Here is a 20,076-nt window from a genome sequence, read left to right on the forward strand (position 1 = left end):
GGGGGAGGGGGCAAAGCTTCAGAAGTATCACAAAATTTAAGCAAAGACTTTGCAAAACTGTATCAGTTTCTTAATAGATAAGGTGATTTGCTACAATACATACATAACTTATTACTACTTACCTGCAACCAAGTATCCCTTGAGCCGTGGAAGCAGAGTCTCTGGGTCTATTAACGTAAGCTTGCCCAAGCATTCAGCAACAACATTCCTTGTACCCTCTTCTGCACATTCGCAGTGTTTCAGGAGTAAGGCCCAGATGTTCTCAACATATGGTTTGAGACCAATCACTGATGCAGAGCTAATTATTTCTTTCAAGGAATGAAGAAGAAGGTATTGCCTTTTAGGCTGACTGGTTATTTCTTGCAAGACAAAAGGCAAATACTCAGGAAGATTGCCAACACTAATACTGCCTAATGCATAAGATGCTGCTGATTTGACTTCTTCACTAGGAGAAGAGAATGCTTCTAATATTACAGACTTCAGCTCAATTTGTCCACTTAAGTCAATGTGATGCCCAACTTCCCCAAGAGAAAGCAAGGCCAAAAGCCGAATGGAATCCGTGGACCTTGAGTTCTTGACATCTTGAATGAACTGACCTACAACAGCTGGTCCTTCCTTAGGGCAGGCTCGAGTAAGGGCAGCAACGCATTTGGCAATGGAATAGTAAGACTGCTTGTGAGTAAGTGCTGTGCTCTGTGAGTACACTGGACCCGTTAACATGCGTAGTAAATCCATATAGCCTAAATTATTTGTACCAGTCACAACCAAAGCTTGGAAAAATTCTAGCATGGCACTAAGTGCTCCACCCTGAAGTAGAGGCGATCTCACCAGCCCAATAAGTTCATTGAGAATGGACCCACTAATCTTTGACAGGGAGGAAGGATATACTTTGGCCAGCGTTGTCAGAAAACTGATGGCCATCTGTGATACATGCATATCACTTTCACTAATCAGAGGTGGAAGCTCATCCAGGACAGCATCAATCATGGCAGCTGTCAAGCTGTCACTGTAATTCTTAATTAAAATATCTAGAGCAGAAAGAGTGCCCAGTTTCAAAGCTCGCTGGTTCTTTCTCAAAAAAGAAGCAAGAATAGGAACTCCTTCCCCAAGGATTGGTCTCAAATCTATCTTCAAAGGAGAACCAGCAATCAGTGTCATAGCCTTCACTGTAGTTAACCGAGTGATCTCATTCTTCAGTCTCTCTAGGAAGATCTGAAGTGTACTAGGCAGGTCTGTGCCTAGGCTGTCACCAAGGCTACAAATTATTTGACCCATGCAAGATATTGCCCTTTCTTTCACCTCCTGATCAATGTCAGCAGCCTTTAATCTCTTAATTGTACAAGTAAACAAATCTTTGATGTAAGGAGTAGCATCAAAGGAAGAAGGCTGGTCTAAAGGACGAATGACCTTCACAAGTTGTTGGGTAACCAAAAGCGCCTCTGATGTTATCTTGTAAAATGGGTCTCCAACACAAGCTACAACTGGAGGTACCAATGCTTGAACATGAGGATGAAAGACTTGGGGAGAATGATTGCAGAGGATCACATACAAACAGGACAAAGCATCTATCTTCAGATTAGAACTACTTGATTTGTCATTCAGTGAAAAAATTATTCCTGGAAGAAAAAAGAAAAATGTATTTTTAGGTTAGGTATTTATGTTCTGTTAGAACACTTCAAAATTTCTGACAGAAGGCAGCTATACTGAATTTATATTTTCCTTCTCCCAGCCTTTCTTGAATGCTTCCAAGTCCCTTTCACCATTTTATTCAATCAATTACTTTTCAAGCTTCCTCTATAGAGAACATGGGCCATAGGATTCTGAACCTTTTAACTTTTGTAAACTTACTTTTCCTTGTTACTTCAAAATTCAGTATTTTAGGTCCCAAAAGCTAAAATATGGACAACATTTCGCTCTGTTGAGATGAGAAAGAAGGCAGTTTAATCTCATCTCGCAATTAAGAAGCTTTTTTTTTTTTATGTAGAAGAAAGAAAATCTCAATCTTAGACCCAACCCTTGTTTTCAAGGTTAATGGAAATATATCACTACAATATTTATATGGATCCACAGAGTAGCTGACTATTTTGCCAGTTTCTTTAAATAGAAGTAAGACTTCAAAGCTTTTGCAAAAAGGACCATCAATATTTAAAGATTTCAAAACTTCACATCCATCTACTAATAAATTCTTAAGTTAATAATACATTTCTCATACCTGGTACAAGTACAGGAACATGTTGTGTTAGGGCTCCAGGTAATACATTTACTAGCTCAGTCAGCATGTTAAAGCAGCACTGACGAGTCTTCACACTTTTCTCCTTCATCTGTTTGTGCAAGGCTTTAACTATGTTGGGAACCTATAATCATTACACATTTGTTAATTGATTCAATAGCTGACATATCTTTCTTCTTTGATCACTGAAGGGATATAAAGAAAGATGTGTGCCCTAACCCTCTTTCTGGTTTCTCTACAGAACTATAGAAGTTATGTAAACGCTGGGAAATTAAAATTCAAAAGAACAGCTATCCAAAAAAATAACAATTTAACTTTAAAAGGCAAGATGAAACAAAGCAAAACTAGATTTGCATTAATAAAACCGTAGAGAGCAACAACTCAGAAGTCACCCAAATAATTCACTTAGAAAAAGTTTTTCAGCACTATCCTTTTTATTCTGCAAATAAAATCTGTTGAAGCAAATTAAGTTCTATCTTAATCATTAGAGCTTAGATCTGCATTACAGAATGCTCAAAATAACTATTTTGCCTCGGTAATTTGTCTAAACTACATAGGACATGCAACTTTTACAGGTGATTGTAAACAACTGAAATCAGAAAAAAACATTTGCATAAATCGGTAATTTCACCTTCCAAGACTGCTGGACTTTTCCAGGCCAGTTTACCTGGCTTGCTCTCTATATTGGTACTACAGTAATAAACTGTAATCTGTGTATGAAGAGAGTATGATATGGCACATTTCAAGAACTATCCTTATGAACAGGGCACAACTTCAGTGTGTCTTCTCAAAGGTAACAAAAATCTTGACAAATAACCTGACTCTGAAGCATTGTCAAAGGTGTCTCTCCTTGTTCCATTGCATCAGGATCACAAAGCCAACTTTGCACAGGTCGGGTTTGTTTTAGAAGGGAAAGATATGCATGAAAAACATCTGCTTTAACATTCTCTTCACGTTCTTTGAATCTGGCTATTAAAGCAGGAGATACAGTTTTGTAGAATTCTGGAAGCATTTCATGTCGTGTGCTAACCACAGCATCCAGACATTTAGCAGCTGCACGCCTCACTTTCCAGCTCATGTCATCATCATCACTATATTCATCATCGCTCCCTTGAAAAAAAAAAAAAAAAAAAAAAAAAAAAAAAAACACCTATGTTCAAAGTCTAGACAATCAAAGCATCAGGTTTCATTTTAAATAATTAATAAGAACACATAGGTTCTTGGTATAATATATAATATGCACTAAAGAAATAGGTTGAGAAGCATGTTAAGGCTTTTTATGTATGGTTTTTAACTGCCTAAATCATAAGGCTAATTATCTTCTCTGCCAATTTTTTCACGCTAGTCTTACACATGTATTAATTTAAACTGACAAAAGGACAAGGTGGTTCCCACCGTATTTACAACCTGACTACTGATAAAAAGCATATTCTTCTTTATTTGTGACATAAGCAACAATGCAACAACAATTACTAGCTGCTCAAGATTCAACAAATTATTCTGTCCGTTTCATTCTAGGAGTAAATCAAACCATACTCATCCCCCAAAAATTACAACAAAAAAATATGCAAAATGACTTTTTAAGTGCTAAAGTAAAACTGTGCAGCTCATTCATTCTTAAAGTAATGAGAATGTTACGCTCTGGGATCAGATTACTTTCATGTCCAAGTTTTCGTAAAGCTTACATATGGCAAGGTATTGCCACCATATTAACAATAAATATCTTATGCCTTTTGGTCTAATACATTTTTTTATCCTACAGAAAAATACTGAGTATTTTGCAATTTTCAATCTATTCTGATTTTATGCATTAGGTAACAATATATTCTAGTGGAAAGTAGTGCGAAGCTTTCCCATGCTGAATATGTACTTTTAATTCATTAACTGATGTTCTTCTCACTTTAGTTCTATGACCCTACTTGCTTCTGCCTTTTTACACCTTTCAATTATAATATTTGTCATGTACTTTATGACATTAGGTACACCCTTGGAATTTTTTTTATCTTCAGCAGCAACATCTTATACTTTCATTCCAAGAACTAAGTTCATAAGGTATGTTTCAAAACTGTACAAAAATTGAATACAAAAGTATACATGTCATTCAAATGCTGGTATTTAGTAAATACTACCCATATCAGTTTTCTCATGAGTGCAGGTTCACAAGCTCTTCCTCTCTCTCAAACCAAGAACAGAATATACCTTGATCATCATCATCACCACCATCAGCATCCATAGCATTTTCATCCTCATCTTCATCATCATAATTGTAGTTAGGATCATAGGTAAGATATTTAAGACAAATGTTTATAATAGTAGATACATGAGGATAAACTTCTTTAGGACATCTAAGAAATACAAAAATACAATCAATGTCAAATTACTTTGAAAAATTAAGATATTTCTAAAAGACTTCATGCCACATACTGTACTTTGAAGACATTAGCCAAACCAAGGACCATAAATGCATCCACCTCAGTTATAGAAATTCAGAGAGGAAGGTCAGAAAGGGCAATGCTACTGTGTAACTGAATTTGTGAGATTGGAAGGTTGTAGAGAACCAAGATATGCCTTTGGGTTATGCTTTTTTTTAATCACAACTATTTATTGGACAAATATTAGAATACCTCCTGTATGCATAAGTAGTAATGGCACAGTAGAAAGTTTCTGAAGTACAGACATTACACACGGCTTAACAGTTAAGTTACAAGACAGTTATTGGAATAGTTCCAGCTCAAAGCTTGCAGAAATATTCTGTACCAAGGAGACTGTCTCTTGACAGCTTACAACCAAATGGAATACTATTAGTTCTTAAGAAAGCCCAAAATAGGTACCCGAGAATAACTTACCTCCTAACAAAAGATTCAAAGGCTTGAATGCAATACTCTCGAAGTTCATCATCATCTACATTACAAAATTTTACAACCAAAGGAATTATTTTCTCAAGATATTCACCTGGTAAAAGAAAAAAATTCCCAAAGTATTTACTCTCATCTAGAAACTTTGAAAGTTACTGATAATTCATATATTTTTCTTACCTATTCTGTGACCTGCTTGCCTACTGATAGCAGCAATACACTGTATATAGGTCCTAGTTGTTGACATGGAATCATTTTTAGACAGCTCTGTCAACAGATGTTCAATGAGGTCAACAAAAACCATATTGCCACAACTCATAACCAGGTGACCAAGAGCAATGATGGTTCTTTTCCTCACAGCAAGTCTGGGGCTAGTCAGCTGGGGGAGCAGACAGGTCAGAATTGAAGGATGGAAGTTAACAAGCAGTCCTCCTTGCCTTAAAACAGACAAAACACAAACTCAAACCAATTGAATCTAAATAACTTTGTTCACATACTGTACAATAATTCCTTTAAATATTCCCAAAACATCACAAAGATTCCAATCAAGTCTTTAAATTTAAGCTTTTGGAACATCCAAAAAAAGAAATTAGTTTAAAATATATCCTCAAAGCAATAAACATTAAAATAAGCTTAAAGCTACAGTGCTCAGAAGATTAAATAATAAAGTAATCAATCTATCAGTCAACTTATCTTCAATATATTAACTTTTTTTTTTCCCTAAATGAAGTATCACCTATTCTTAATACCTTAGTATATTATTTCACATAACTTAAAGTAATTTAAATTTAGCGTTTAGAAAATTAAAGTTCAAAATTTAAGGAATATTTATGAGCATTCGCCGGTGTTTTGGAAGAGGGATGTTTACCTGCTCAGCATATCAGCCATGATATCCAGTGCCTCCAGTTGAACAGACACATCTTCCTGCTTGGCTATAGCACTAGTGAGACGCCCTGTGATCTTTTTGCAAACATTAGCTGCTAATGCAGAACCTGAAAGTATGACAAAACCTCAGCATTTTCATAATTTAAAAGACAGTTTTTAACACCAGAGTTCATGTTTGTGACTATGGAAAGCAACCTGATCTCAACATGAAGAAGCTTTTTCCACCCAACAAAATAAGCTTGAACAGACAGTTTGTTTGCTAATGTAACATATACTCTGCATGAAAGACTATCTATGTAGAAATATACTGAGAAGGAAGGCTTCTTAATTGTCCTATAAAGTATATACACAACAGAAAGGACACTGCTTTTGGAAAAGCAAGCAATGGAAAGTGAAGGCCAAAAAAAGACTAGCGCAATAAATGAAAAGACTATAGGTAAAAATAAAGAAATAAACTAAAAGGTAAGAGGAAGCACAGAAGTAGATAGAGCCACCTCTGAAGAACAGCCATATAACAAAAAAGCAAAACAACATGATTTTGCACAAGAAGTTACTTAAAAAATAAGTACCTGAAATATTGCTGAAACATTTGAGAAAGGGGAAAAATGTATACCCAAAGTACTTTAAAATACAAGTAAAAATGTCTTTACTACATAGTTCCCCCTTCCCCTAACTGTTTAATGTTCTTTGGAGTAATTATAAGATAAGAAACTCATGTCACAGTTACAGCTACCCAATGGCTAGTGCTCATCTTCATTTGCACTGGTTTTTTAATCACACTTTGAGACTATTTTGATGTGAAATACCATTCTAACCTATATTAATTCTAGCTTATATATATTTATGCCTTAAATTCTTAACTGCATGATTAAAACTAAATGTAACAATTGCACACTAAAAGATGTTACTGTAGAGGCTATGAAAAAAACCAATAACCTATCTTTGAGTTGGGAGCAAGAAATAACAGTTAGGTTCCCTCTGTATTAGTAATACTAATTACACTGAAAGGTTTTGCTACATTTTTGCTTGAGCTTTACCTCTGCCCCAAAATAATATTTTCTGTAGGTAAACAAAAGAATAAAAGCTTAAACTGACTTAAAATTAGTTATTTAAAGTTTACTCATCTCACTACTGCTTTATAAAAGCAAGACTTACATGTGGACTTTCAATAAAGGATGTTAAAACCAGGTGGTTTATTTTTAATGTAAGAAACCTAAAGTCTCTACAAACTGCATTTCCAAAGCCTTTTTAATCACTTTGTTCTCATTCATGATGTCATTAACTGATGTGCTGTTCATCATTCCTATCTCTTGGAGGGAAGACTACCTTCATTTAAAACTGCAGGTAAGCATTTCAGTAATTTTAACAGGCAATTGTTAGAAACATAAGGTACTTTCCAAAACACCAGAAACTGAGACAAGAAATCAGATCATTAAAGAAAAATACTCAAGTTATAATCAATTTTAAAGTATACTATCAATCAAAAACACGATGAGATTTAGCTATTACTACAGCCTAGAAATGCTCCACCAGGCAATTATTAAAATAGGAGGTTTTACACTCAATTTGTTATATTGTTCATATACTATATATTTTTCATGTTAATGTAATTCTTTGGTAAAAAAAGTTTTTAAACTAGTAAAATCTGGAAATACAGTCAGAGAAGAAAAAAATAAAAGGATATTTGTGCCATACATTTTTCCTCTGACAAGAATTACTTCCAGTGTCAAATGAACTGAATCATCTTCACTAAAGGACCCATCTTCTGCATTTTTTTAATTAGTAATGAAATAATAAAACTGGATAGTCTTGAGTACAAAATGCCTTACCACTAGAGGCTGGGGGGAGTTCTCCAATCACAGTTTTAAGGCCAATGCTTGAAATGTCACGTAATTGTTCTTTATCTGAAAGCATGTTTGTACAGAGGGTATCTACAATGGTCTCCACTTGATACTCCTTCACTTTACTCACCAAAGGGCCAAGGCTGTATAAATAGAAGAAAAGTATTAAATCTGCAACCTACAATACAACCCCTCATGTTACTTCAGTATTTTGCATTCAAGTCACAAACTTAAGGGTTTTTGGTAGCAATATAAAGCAGAATTTTAATTCTGAAAGCTGTCAACTGGTTGGGTTGGTAACCTATGTCCATAAATCTAGTTACAAAATACTGGTTTAGTACATGCTTTTTTATCTAGTGGTGGAAATGGTTTTTGCATGACTGTTCTGCTCAAAACCAGAGTCCCACTTACTTTTCACTTAATGCCAAGATTTTTAACAAAAGTCACCTAGCCAGAGCCAGTTTAACGTGCCTGACCACCACTGCCTGCTTAGTTCACAGACAATAAGCAGCTACCTTCTTAATGACTGCATCTTTATTCTACACAATGCTTGGGTTTGATATCATATACACTCAGACTCATTCTATATCTTAGAGTGCCTTACTTAATAGAATGCAAGTGGTAAAATAAAAAACAATGATAAGGTATGCCCCTCTTCACAAAGACTCCAAGCAGCACTACATATGCAGCCCATAGCAACATTTCCTCCTTCCTCTGCATTGTGAGTTTTTAGTCATTTCAACTGTTTTGAGGATCGTAACAACCTTGTATTCCTTTGTCAAATTCTCCCATTTGTTCAAATTACTAAAGCCACATATGTCCCAGTAAAGTCTAGTTCATTGCCAAGAAATATAGCACCCTTTATCATCTTCCTAGCCCTATCACCAACTTTCAGCATCTCTCCATTGTTAATGTTCTGTTTCAAAAGGGAAGTTACACAAAAACAGAGCCTTATATTGTCTCTATTTCCCTCTGTTCACCTGTGAAAAACTTCTGTAAGAACTCCAAGAACTTACTCTTTCTCCTACTACCCCTCCCACTTCTCACGCCAAATTTATCTAGTTTCTTCTGCCTTCAGACAAAGCATTTCAGAAATGGGAATTTAATTTTGAAAGACAATTACCAAATAATTTAATCTAATTCAGCTCCCTGAAACATACTACGTTAACAGTGAACACATCAAATTCTGAAAGAAATGTTACAAGCTGTGCTATAGGCCTTCCTACCAGGTTCCACCAAACAACAGTATAGATAACCAACCCGTACAGTAACTACTTTGAAAGACATATCTCCATTGTTTCATAAACTTTTGTTCTGTGCATGTTGATCTTGTCAGCTATTCTCTCTTTTAATTCTCTGTGGTGACATCCACAGTATTACTATCCAATCAAGACAGCATGCTTACTAATGAGACATCAACAATAGGAATGAGATGTGACATGAAGCTAAAGTTCTACCAAACTTACGTTCTGCACTGACCCCAACAGAAGTGAGGACAAGAGGACAAGGAGCTGTGTGCAAGAGTCACACAGGAGAAAAAGCAATGGCTTGAGGCAAGAATGGAGACAGCAGCAGCAAGGACCATCTACAGAAAATGTGGGAATCATGAACTGGAAGTGTAGCCCACCAGCAGAATTAACAGAAACATAGATGTATCTCCAAAAAAATACTATATTGTTCTCTTCCATCTGGATCAAAAGGATGAAAAGCATTCTGACTTGGTGTTTTGCACAGACCATCCCCTAGTTGTTTTGCAGCTGCTCCAGATGTCTCATCAAGGAAATCCTACAGCCTGATTTTCAACAGCACTTCAATGATTTTCCTCCTATGACACACACTTCAAGTTACACATATCACCATCAAATTCAACTTCAGTCACAGTGAGAAAGCACAGATTTTTTCAAGAGATTTTTACATGTGTGTTTCTCAATGTGAAATCTGATGAGCAGTAAAGTGTGAGGATTTTAAGTGAGTCCTTTGTATCAAAACAATCTGGTTAAGATTCTGAAGAATGGAAAGACATGTGAAGTTGTCATTTTTTAGGAAGCATTTTTCAAAAGCTTAAGTTTTGTTGCTCTTTTTGTGAGTCAGAGCCCAACTACTGTACTGCAGTACTGAAGTCAAAGTGAGCCCATGCAATGGTTCCATCAGATTTGTACTGTGTCAACATAGCATTAAAGTCGTTTCAAGTGCTGAGCTAAGAGGCCATGTCTCCTACTGCAACTGGCAGAGCCAAGTGTTACAGATCAGAAATCATGGATATTTCCGTAGCTTACAAGAGAGGGTCCAAATTTTGTATTTGCCCTTTAACACTGTACCCAACGTACACAGACAACCTCTTTAAATCAGAGCTATAAAACTATGTGGAAATCAATGTATGAACAAATGCAGAAAAAGGAGCATCTTAAAGCCCATCGCAAACTGGTTATATTAAGATCATATTAGAACGCAATATCTCCGTATAAATTTTAGCTGTTTCTGCACTGAACTTTAATACCATATACATCTGGCTTTTCATTAAAGTTGATTCCAGCAAAGCTAACGGAGACTAAAATGACACCTATAGGGTTAGTAAACACTAGTTTTTGAGGGTTGAAGTCAAACTGAAACCCCAGAGGAAAAATGAACCAACCAACCTGTTACCAAAACAAAGACTAAGATCAAGAAAGCAAAGTTTAAATTTTCAAATATATGCCACTATTCACTACTAGTATGTCAGACTTTTGAGACTGCAATGATTTAGGACCATACAGTTCCAACCTTATTGAAACATCAGAAGTATGGAGAAGTTTTATAAGCTGATGATGAAATTATTGGTAAAATAGCTTAACATAATTAACAATAAAACAACTTTCAACATGAAGTTTTTGCCTAGTTTAACTCCTTGTCAAGTGCAAGGGGAGTAAGCCACCCGAAGATGGACTGTTTCCCCATGCTTCTCATTATTTAAAAAAAAAAAAAAAAAAGAAGTAACATTTAGAAAGTTGCAATGTATTACTTTGCACTTAAATTTTCAGTGATTTGAAACAAATAGAAATCATCAACCTTTTAGAAGTTCATCATAAGTTAGTTTGATACACAAGGGTAAATACTTTTTCTTCCTCCCCAAAACTAGCCTTTCAAATCACTTTACAAAAACAAAACAAGATAAAGACACCACCAAAAAGGTGGGAAGAGAACTTCCAACTTCATACATTAGATTGTACAGCATAATAATGGTGTTGCCAGATCATGGTACAGAACTAAACCCTGATTAACAAATATCAGTATGCAGTTCAGTAAGTTTAATAAATTCAATACATCATATTCTAATTGTACCAGATCATTGGAGAGAAACTATCTGGATGCAAAGTACTTCCTTTCTGACTTCAGTGATTACAATGAGAGAAAAAAATGTTTTGGTTTCATTTCATAAGATTTAGAAAATTATTCTTAATTAAGAGCAAGTTTCACATCAAAAAAAGCATAGGCATTAAGTCTACAGCACAAAATGAGGTGGGGGGCAAAACATCTATAGGCAAGCAGAAATTCTGTCTAAGATAGCACAATACTAAACACTCAATGAAGACTATTATTCTGAAATTAGATAGTCCAGAATTGAACTTAAGTTATGCCACTCAGGCAAAAACTTCCTTTACACTTAGCACTTAAATAAACCCACAAGTGTTTTAAGACAGAAAACTCACTCTTGAGTCTTTGCAGTCTAAAGGAAAGTTCCTTTCTTAATTTTTATGTATTGAGAAACAAGCACACAAAATTAGAAGTTTTTTTCTTGTTTTACTGGAAATGGTTCTAAGAGTTTAAATCTAACTTTCAAGAATACAGCTGGACATTGGGTTCACTACTAGCTAATAAAACTGTCAACCAGGCAGCTGCAAGGGAACGCACAAGTCACAGATCATTATTGAGAAGGAAAGGCTCAAGGCTATGGCATTCAGCATAAAGACATTCAAGTTAGTTTAGGAGCTTAGTACTGTATTTACCAAGAATAACAGCAAGACAACTGCACAGGTTTACCACCTTGCTGATACTGCTGGGGAAAAAAGACAAATTCCTGCATTGCGTTAGCAATGAAGACCTGAGGATGTGTAGCTTAATTCTAAAGTGCTGTTAACAAGGAAACATTAACTTGTATTAATTTTACTTGATGACCTATGGATGGCTTTGTACTATCTCACCATTTTTTAATGTGACTTGGCACCTTGGATCATATTGAATTAACTTGTGAATTTAGTCTAACTTGACAAAGAATTTGTTCATTTTGAATAAGGCACTTTAACAATCCCCACATCTGGTCACCGCCCTTTTGAGAGTGCATGGGCAAAAAAGGAACAGTCCAGTCAAACACAGTTCAGAAGCACCTACAGGGTAAATCCAAACCCACATGTTCTAAGTTTCCCTGAAACTCAGTCTTCTCTTCAGTCTCAGAGCAACAAGTTTTACATTCCTCCTGCTACAGAGGCTCTCAAACATACTTGGGAGTTCCTCACACCTTTCACACTTCTTACCTCAGCTTTGAAATGGCTGAGAGAACTATCCCTCTCCACCATACAGCTCACACTACAGTACAACTGTAGACCCTCAAAAATCATTGTTCTACATGATTTGGTCACCCATTTTCTCCACTCCTAAAAAAGACAGTGTTCCAACAGCTCAAACTAAAATATTACACACAGCTGTTGGAGGGAACTAGACTGGAGAACTAGGCTCAGATTCAGAAGACTGCAAACCAGTAATTCCAGCTGGACTCAAAGGGCTGAGATTTAGGGCCTTCACTCTTGGAAAGCTAGCAGATATAGCTCTATACAGTAGGACAAAACCAAAATACATCTTCCATCCCCAAACCTGTTGTTTGTACCCTACTGCTGGTACCCTTCTTTCCCAGGTCCAAGAATTCACAGCAGCAAGAGTTAATTATCATAAAAAATGCCCAACAGAAGCTAAAGGCAGCAAGCAAGAAGTGCAGACAGAAGGAAGACATGGACACAAAAGATTTATCTGTTCCATAAAGCAAGCCCTTGCATTCAAGCACTAAATGTGACTTAAAATACAACAGTAACCAGAGTAAGGTTCAAAGATTTGGCATTAGTGGTCTGTCACCATGTTAGGCAAACTTAGTAGCTTCTCCTTCAATGGCTATGCTCATAATGCCTTACTCCCATGAACTCTGAACAGTGTTTGCACTTGAGCGCATGTATTAACACACAGGAACATGCAATTCCTAAGACAGTCACACCTACTGCTTTCCATGCCTTCCTTCACAAACTGCAATCTGTTTGGTTTCTTTCTCTCCTTACCCACCATTCCACTACTTGTGTGGTAAGACCAGCTGAAAATACTGGCAATTTGGGAATTGAAAAAAACCCCACAAAGGTAAAACATATTTACCAAAACCATGTACTGAACTATCGCATAGGACTAACTCAGTTTTTTTAATGCACAAAACTTCAAACTATATTAACATTAGTCAAATTAGACAACAAACATCTGAAACTGATGCATTATGATCACCCCAATGCCACAAACTCAGAAGACTGCAATTCACTCATTTTGCAGAGCATTTTACAGAGTTATATAAACATCTTATAAACACACAAACAACTTTGGTGCAACATTTCTAGGAGATACAGCATGCAGATAATCAAGAGAACTGTTAATTGAGATACTGACTGGCATCTGATGAAAGGCATAAAAAGAAGCCCTTTAAAGTGCACAGAAATGAAGATGTAATGGAATAGGTTTTCACTTGCTTGAGCAGGTACACCTACACCTGCAGAAATAAACAGCTCTAACAGAGCACCCTTTGTTAAAAGCAGCCAAACCTCAGCCACTAACCCAACACTACACTTTAATTTAGGAAAAGGACATTGTACGAGAATCTTTAGATTCCATCAAACCATCTCCACATAGCTACTAAACCCCTGAGAGTAGGGGGTTATCCCCTACCCCATATCCACGATCTAATTTGGTCATTTTACTGCTTCAGTCATGTTAAATTAATACTTCAATTTTATTAAAATAATTTCTGAATAGCGATACTGGTAAAGACCTTTTCCTCCAACAGATAAATCCCTGGTAAATTTTGTACACAAGCATTTGCCAACACAGATTAGCACCAAGAATTATCTCCCAGACTCAAATACATCAAGCCATCCCTGACCGCATTGCTAAAAGTTCAAACATTTTCTTCAGTTACTCAAAAAGCTCAGTTTTCTCCACAACTCAGTCAAGCTTTCCCTTCACAGTATTTCACTGACACATCACTAGTTTCTCTTCAAATACACACCACTGTCAGTCAGCGGCTACTCACAGCATTGTTGCACTCATAGACCCTTCAGTGCATAGTAAATTGTTTCACAAGAACACAAGCACAAATCACCTAGAACAGAAACAATCACAATACCAAGGTATGATGACTGTTCATAATAGTCCAGGGAAATTCCCTGTACATTTCAGTCAACAGACTACAGTATACATAAGGTGCAAGCGCACAATTCACAGAAACCATTCCACACCTGTAACACTACATGCTCCAACAGAAGTACAAAAGCACTAGGAAGCAGGAACAAGCACGTGTACAATTAGGCAAGTGCATACTTATAAAAGTAAGCAACAGTATCCTTTCAAAAATACGGCAGGCTTCAGAGTAGCAATCCTGAAAGTTTGCTTTCCATCTGTAGCAAGCGAGTTTGCTATTTGGCTGGTGAGATTCCAGGTGTCATCCCTTCTTCCGCTGTTACAAAGGTCATGTCTTTTGCTTTTTGCAGTTTGCAACGATTTGTGCAGCTCTGTGAAAATGTACCTTCCACATACTGCAGCTGACATCATCCTTTTATACATCGACTTTGACAGACCAGAAGCAGGTCTCCACCAGAAAACAGCTGTTCCATAAGTGAAAACATCTGAAATAATGGTAAATATTTTTTTTAAACCTGAACTACTGAACCATTCTTCTAATTTAAATATGCTTATTTTTTCAAGTGTAACCTATGAATAACTAAAATAATCACAGCAAAGGCTGGTCAATTAGATCCATCTCAATCAAGTATAGGAAACACTTTCTTGTTGTTTTAAAGATGATCAAACCACTGAAATGACAGTCATTCACACAAACACTTGAAATTATAGTTTCTAGAAAGTGTTAAACTAAATTTTACCTGAATTAGCATATTCAGTCCTATTTATTCAGCCTATTAGTTCAATAAAGCTGACATACCAATTACGAAGTACATTTGAGAAAAAGACTACCTCAACTATTTTCTGGCTTTTAAAATCAGTAGATATCACTTACAGACCTTATTACCAGTCCCAGATTACAAACTAAGCTTATTAGAAGTTGAAAATAAAAATATAACCTTCTTTTATAAAATCAGTTCTGAATACAAAGCTTTAGCACTCAAGTATGTATTTTACACATATGAAGGCAGTTTCAGATATTAAGTGATCTTTGATTTTTTTCCCTTTCACTAGCCAATAATTTGTGTCCAGTTTCTCTTAAAAGTCAAAAGCTCATTCAGCTGCTTAGGGAAATAAACAGCAACTATAACACAATGCCTCCTTTAAGTTACATACATTTGAAAATAAAGCTGTTTATAGCGTAGCTCCTTATTAGGAAGGGGGACACCAACTCATCATTTATTACAGTCTAAAACTGGCATATTCTAATAGCTGTCAAATAAGCACAGTTACTGACAGGGAAGAGTTAAAATTTACAAATGGAAAAAAAAATTGATTCAAATCACCAGTATAGCGTGATGTGCAGCAGTGTATTACCACAACATCCAAAACGCTTTAAAGCTGCTGAACCGGATCAGTCACACAACAGCCAGTATGTGCATCATCCTGTTCACACTAATGACTCACGCTCACAGCTTCAAGCAGGGTTCCCTACATTGAACTACTGTCTGGAGAAGTCACACTGATAAATGGACAAAAACTACAGTATCACACGGGAGGAATCACTGAAAGTACTTACTTTAATCCTGGTGGTTTTTCCCCCCATATATATGTGTTTGTTTGGATTTTTCTGATTTCAGGAAACATTTCACAGCATGAAACAATAAAAATTTGTAAGTATAGGTTTAAATGGCAGAAGATCAAACCATAGATAACTGATTAAAATGAGAAGTTGTTCATCCTTAAACCGCAACACCAAACATAAAACAATGTCCAATTTGGGCCAACAGAACATTACCAGCATTATCAGCAACGAAGAATGAACAGTACACGCAACACAATACCTATGCTTAGACAAACCATACTGATTGTTTAATCCACACAGTCTTGTACAGAGCTACAGGCAGTATAACTACTACTGCCATAAAGTTCACGGGACGCAATGCTGGACTACACTAACAGCCTTAAACTAAGAATATGCTGCAAGAATGCCCAATGGCATTTTCAATATTGGCTGACTGTAAAACAGCCTATGACTATTAGATGAAGCAAAAAACAACTCCTCCAGAAAAAAAATGTAAACAAGAATACATTTAAAATTTTACACGCTCTTAAGAAAAACAAGGTGAACAAGCTGAAGTTACTGACCTAGTTTGCATCTACTGCCTGCAATAACAGAAGCTTGACAAATACGCCCCTTTTCCTTCTGTAGGGTCAAAGCCTAGAGAAAGTTGACTTTTACTGCAAGAGTACTAAGGCAGCACATTAACTTCCTTTTTTTTTTTCCGAAATGAACTGCACAATCATCTTGCAAGGTAGCTACCCAAATATCCATGAACTCTCAACCTGACTTCTGCTAACCAAACAACATGTTTTATCCTGTCCAAAAAAAGTGTAATATAACTGAAAGGATCAAGAACAAAATCACTAGTGTGCTTTGAAGAGTTAATAAGAAACAAGTCAATCAGAATTTTAACTAGTAGAGTCCTTCCTACCCAAATGTGAAAGCAAGCAGTGAATAAGGCAAAACCAGGAACATTGCTTACTTCTTGATGTGTTTGCCTAAAAATAAATGCTGCTTTAAGGCTGCTCCAAGTTGTTTTAAATCTGTTGTGTTCAGTGACCACAAGAATCAAACCTTGAAAGAGTGATCCATGAGCAAGACTATGACCTGCTCAAGGAGTGATCAATACTTTTGCCATGCACAGTGTTTCCATTGATCTACCTACAAAGGAAGCTCCCCTAACAAACTGCAAATCTTTCCTCCCTTCCTCAAGGAAATACCTGTCTCAAATACAGATACAAAGGTACATAGCATTGCCTTTTCCTACAAGAGGGGGAATCTACACTTAAATGTGTCATCGACTACCAGGCTGATGGAAGTTCCTGCTGACTGTCTCTGAAGTTCACCAGAGCATTTAAATTAATAAGAGACCTAAACACAGTTTATGCTATCCTCAGCTGAAAAAGTGCCAGCAAATCCGTAACAGAAATACACAACTAAAGAACACCACCACAACATACTAAAAAACAGTAAGTCAAGAAAAATATGCTGGCCAAATTTAACTTCCCAACGAATCGGGCTTACACCCACTGTTGTAGATGGAAGACTTTAGATCAGCTCAAACTGTCTTAGAAAAACTATGTTCAACCTCTTCTATCCTTCACCCTTGCTATTGTTTCTAGCAATGCTCATCTGATTGCAAGAGGAGAGCACTACACTGGAAGAAAACTAAAGTCCCCAAACCAGTCTACAACAAAATCAGGTAAACAACAGCACAAGAAATGGGACAAGGAGGGCAAGAGCAGGAGAGCAGCAGCAGCATTATCTTAGACTGGCTTAAAACTGTCATGGAACAATAAGGTGAGTATAAGCTGCCTTAAGAAGAGAAGCAAACTTTAGGGTGTGGTTTTTTGGTCCTCAGAGCATATCTGTAAGTGATATAAAAAAAACTTTGACACGTTCAAGAATGTACACATTCTAGACGAGTGTTCACAATTTACCTGAAAACTTCTCCATCGTGTTTCTTGTCCCTTTACAATAAATTTAACAGTTCTTTAACATTACTTGGATTTCTCAAAAAGTTTCCAAACTTTAAATAGATCCTCTCATTTTAATTAAATCAAATAATTTTATCAGTATGTCAAAGTAAACTTTAAAAATGGAAGAAAGGTTAATAAGAAAGGAACAGGACACATATACATATGCACATACACAGGCAGACATCTATTTCCTCTTCCCTTTGCAATCTTCCTTTAATATTTTAATAAACATTACTGGTATTTTAGGTTCAAAATTCTAACATCCCCATTAAAGACTGTGATATGTAAGCTGTGTCTATGTGCATTAATCTAAACCTCAGGATAACTTTAGGATGTACATTAAAGATCAATACCACATGTATGCTGCAACATAACTTCCACAAAATCTTATTTTGCACAAAGACAAATCTAAGCCAAGTTTCATAATAATCTACTCTTTTGATTGAGTACAAGCAACCTGTTGCAAAGCTGTAGAACTTAAGCTGTACCACAAGGACCTTTGACGTTTCAGAAGTCTGAATTAAAAGAAAACATGGCATTTTGAGTTGTTTGTTAAAAAAAGGAGGCAGGAGAGGGGGAAAGACATTTTAACAACACTGCAATCCTGGTGAGAGTAGTGAAAAGTAGTGACAATTATATTACTAAACTGCTAATATTAAACTTTGGCTTGAAACTTGCTATTCTCATACCAGTTTCTCTGTGCAAGGTTTTGGTTACCATCACTTAAAATATTTCAGAAGCTGATGTAAGCACTGCCTCTAAGTACATAAGCAGATGTAGACACAGGCTTTAATTTTCTGCTTTGCTAGTCTGATAGGGCAAACTGTAAAGAATAACAAGCTGAAGCAAACTAACTCTGCTAGTCACAAACAAAACTTCTGTTCAAAGCTGTCCCAAGCTCTTGCCTAGCAAGTTTACTTCAATCCATGTCTCCTGGAATATAAGTAGCATAGATAGAGTATTAAAAAACAAACAAACCACATGACCTCACACACAAGCAGTATTCTCTGAAACACCAGAAACTTCTTAAAAGAGGCCCTCCATCAAGGACACAAAAAGTCAGGTCAGAAGGGCCAAGAACAAAAAGTAAGTCATAATAAAGGTAGCAAGCACCTCTTCAAAGGGTACTCTGGAAAAGCCACACCACATGTAAAGTTGAATAAAGTGAGGAAAAGAAGGTATTGAAGCAACAAGTCTGCAAAATCCAAGTAACTGCACCCTGACTCCATAAAACATTTACAGTTCCTGTAAAGCATGTAAAACTATTAACACAGTATTCTGAATGTTAGTGAAGAGGTAAGTTCCATGTTTGATAACCAAGACCATATATTTACTTTTTTATGTTTTTATCTCTGCTTGAAAACTACTCCAATACTACAATTTTTCCTCCTACACATATCTTCTGCCTTCTCACGGTCAAATACCAATGTGGCAACGAACAATGAGTTATAATCTTTTAAAATCTATTTATCATTCAAGAACTATCACCAAAGAACAAGCATGTCATTCATGTACTTTCAGCAAGGACTGCATGCACTATTTGTCACCTGAACCCCCAAATGTTAATCCACATTGTCAACAAAAGACAGTTTTGTAAGAAACTACAATTAAGGCAGGCAGCCTACTAGTACAAGGGTTCCTCTGCAGACATAAATTTCACAATTATTTTGTGTAGCAGTGGTTCTTTAAGTTCTTTGAAAGTGCTTTATGTTTTCAGTCACTAAACAATTATTTACACAGTAGAAAAAGAATACCTACCATTTCACAGCTAAGTTTTGCACCTCACCATTTTTATCTTCCAGTAATTTCAAAATCATCTTCACCACCTTTCTCTCACTGTCATCATCCAGCTTGATAGAATCTTTCTGTAGTTCTGTCATCAAGTCATTAGTAGCCATAAACCTGACAAAAGATAGTCAGATAATTATTGCTAAAAGGATATGGGTTATTCATAATGCTCAGGATTCAAGATTCTCCGTTTCCACCATTTGTTATCAAATAAATCACATTTAACACTGGATTACTGTTACCTGTTTTGTGACACCAGTAGCATTTATTGTAGTTATAGAATACAAAAGAGAAAAACTATTTTTAAATTACAAACAATTTTTAGTTAGGTAATCATCCTTCCCTGATGAGAAACAGCTACGTATTTTACTTTGACTATTTAAATGATATTTCAACTGATCTCCATAAAACACCCCTGACACTTTCCCAGATTTTAAGTAGTTGAGAGACAAGCTTTTTTTTTAGTTTATTAAAAAAAAAACCACCCTCTGCTGAGTTTATTTTAAAACAACTTTTAAGCAAGAAGAAAAAAAACAAT

General features: G+C 36.0%; 1 protein-coding gene across 1 annotated transcript in view; it reads right to left on the reverse strand.

Annotated features, from left to right (window-relative positions):
* Nucleotides 1-19,650, reverse strand: part of CAND1 (cullin associated and neddylation dissociated 1) — a 25,933-nt gene extending 6,283 nt beyond the window's left edge. The window contains exons 1-9 of the mRNA XM_026866210.1: nt 19,509-19,650; nt 7,800-7,954; nt 5,954-6,077; nt 5,266-5,522; nt 5,077-5,182; nt 4,430-4,575; nt 3,048-3,340; nt 2,213-2,354; nt 123-1,616 (exon numbers count right to left, since the gene is read on the reverse strand). Of these exons, the coding sequence (XP_026722011.1) occupies nt 123-1,616; nt 2,213-2,354; nt 3,048-3,340; nt 4,430-4,575; nt 5,077-5,182; nt 5,266-5,522; nt 5,954-6,077; nt 7,800-7,954; nt 19,509-19,648 (2,857 nt within the window). The 5' untranslated portion in view covers nt 19,649-19,650. The remainder of the gene's footprint in view (nt 1-122; nt 1,617-2,212; nt 2,355-3,047; nt 3,341-4,429; nt 4,576-5,076; nt 5,183-5,265; nt 5,523-5,953; nt 6,078-7,799; nt 7,955-19,508) is intronic.
* Nucleotides 19,651-20,076: the final 426 nt, after the last annotated feature.

Source organism: Athene cunicularia (genome assembly GCF_003259725.1).
Source record: "Athene cunicularia isolate RWA chromosome 1 unlocalized genomic scaffold, athCun1 chr1_part2, whole genome shotgun sequence".
Classification (NCBI taxonomy): Eukaryota; Metazoa; Chordata; class Aves; order Strigiformes; family Strigidae; genus Athene; species Athene cunicularia.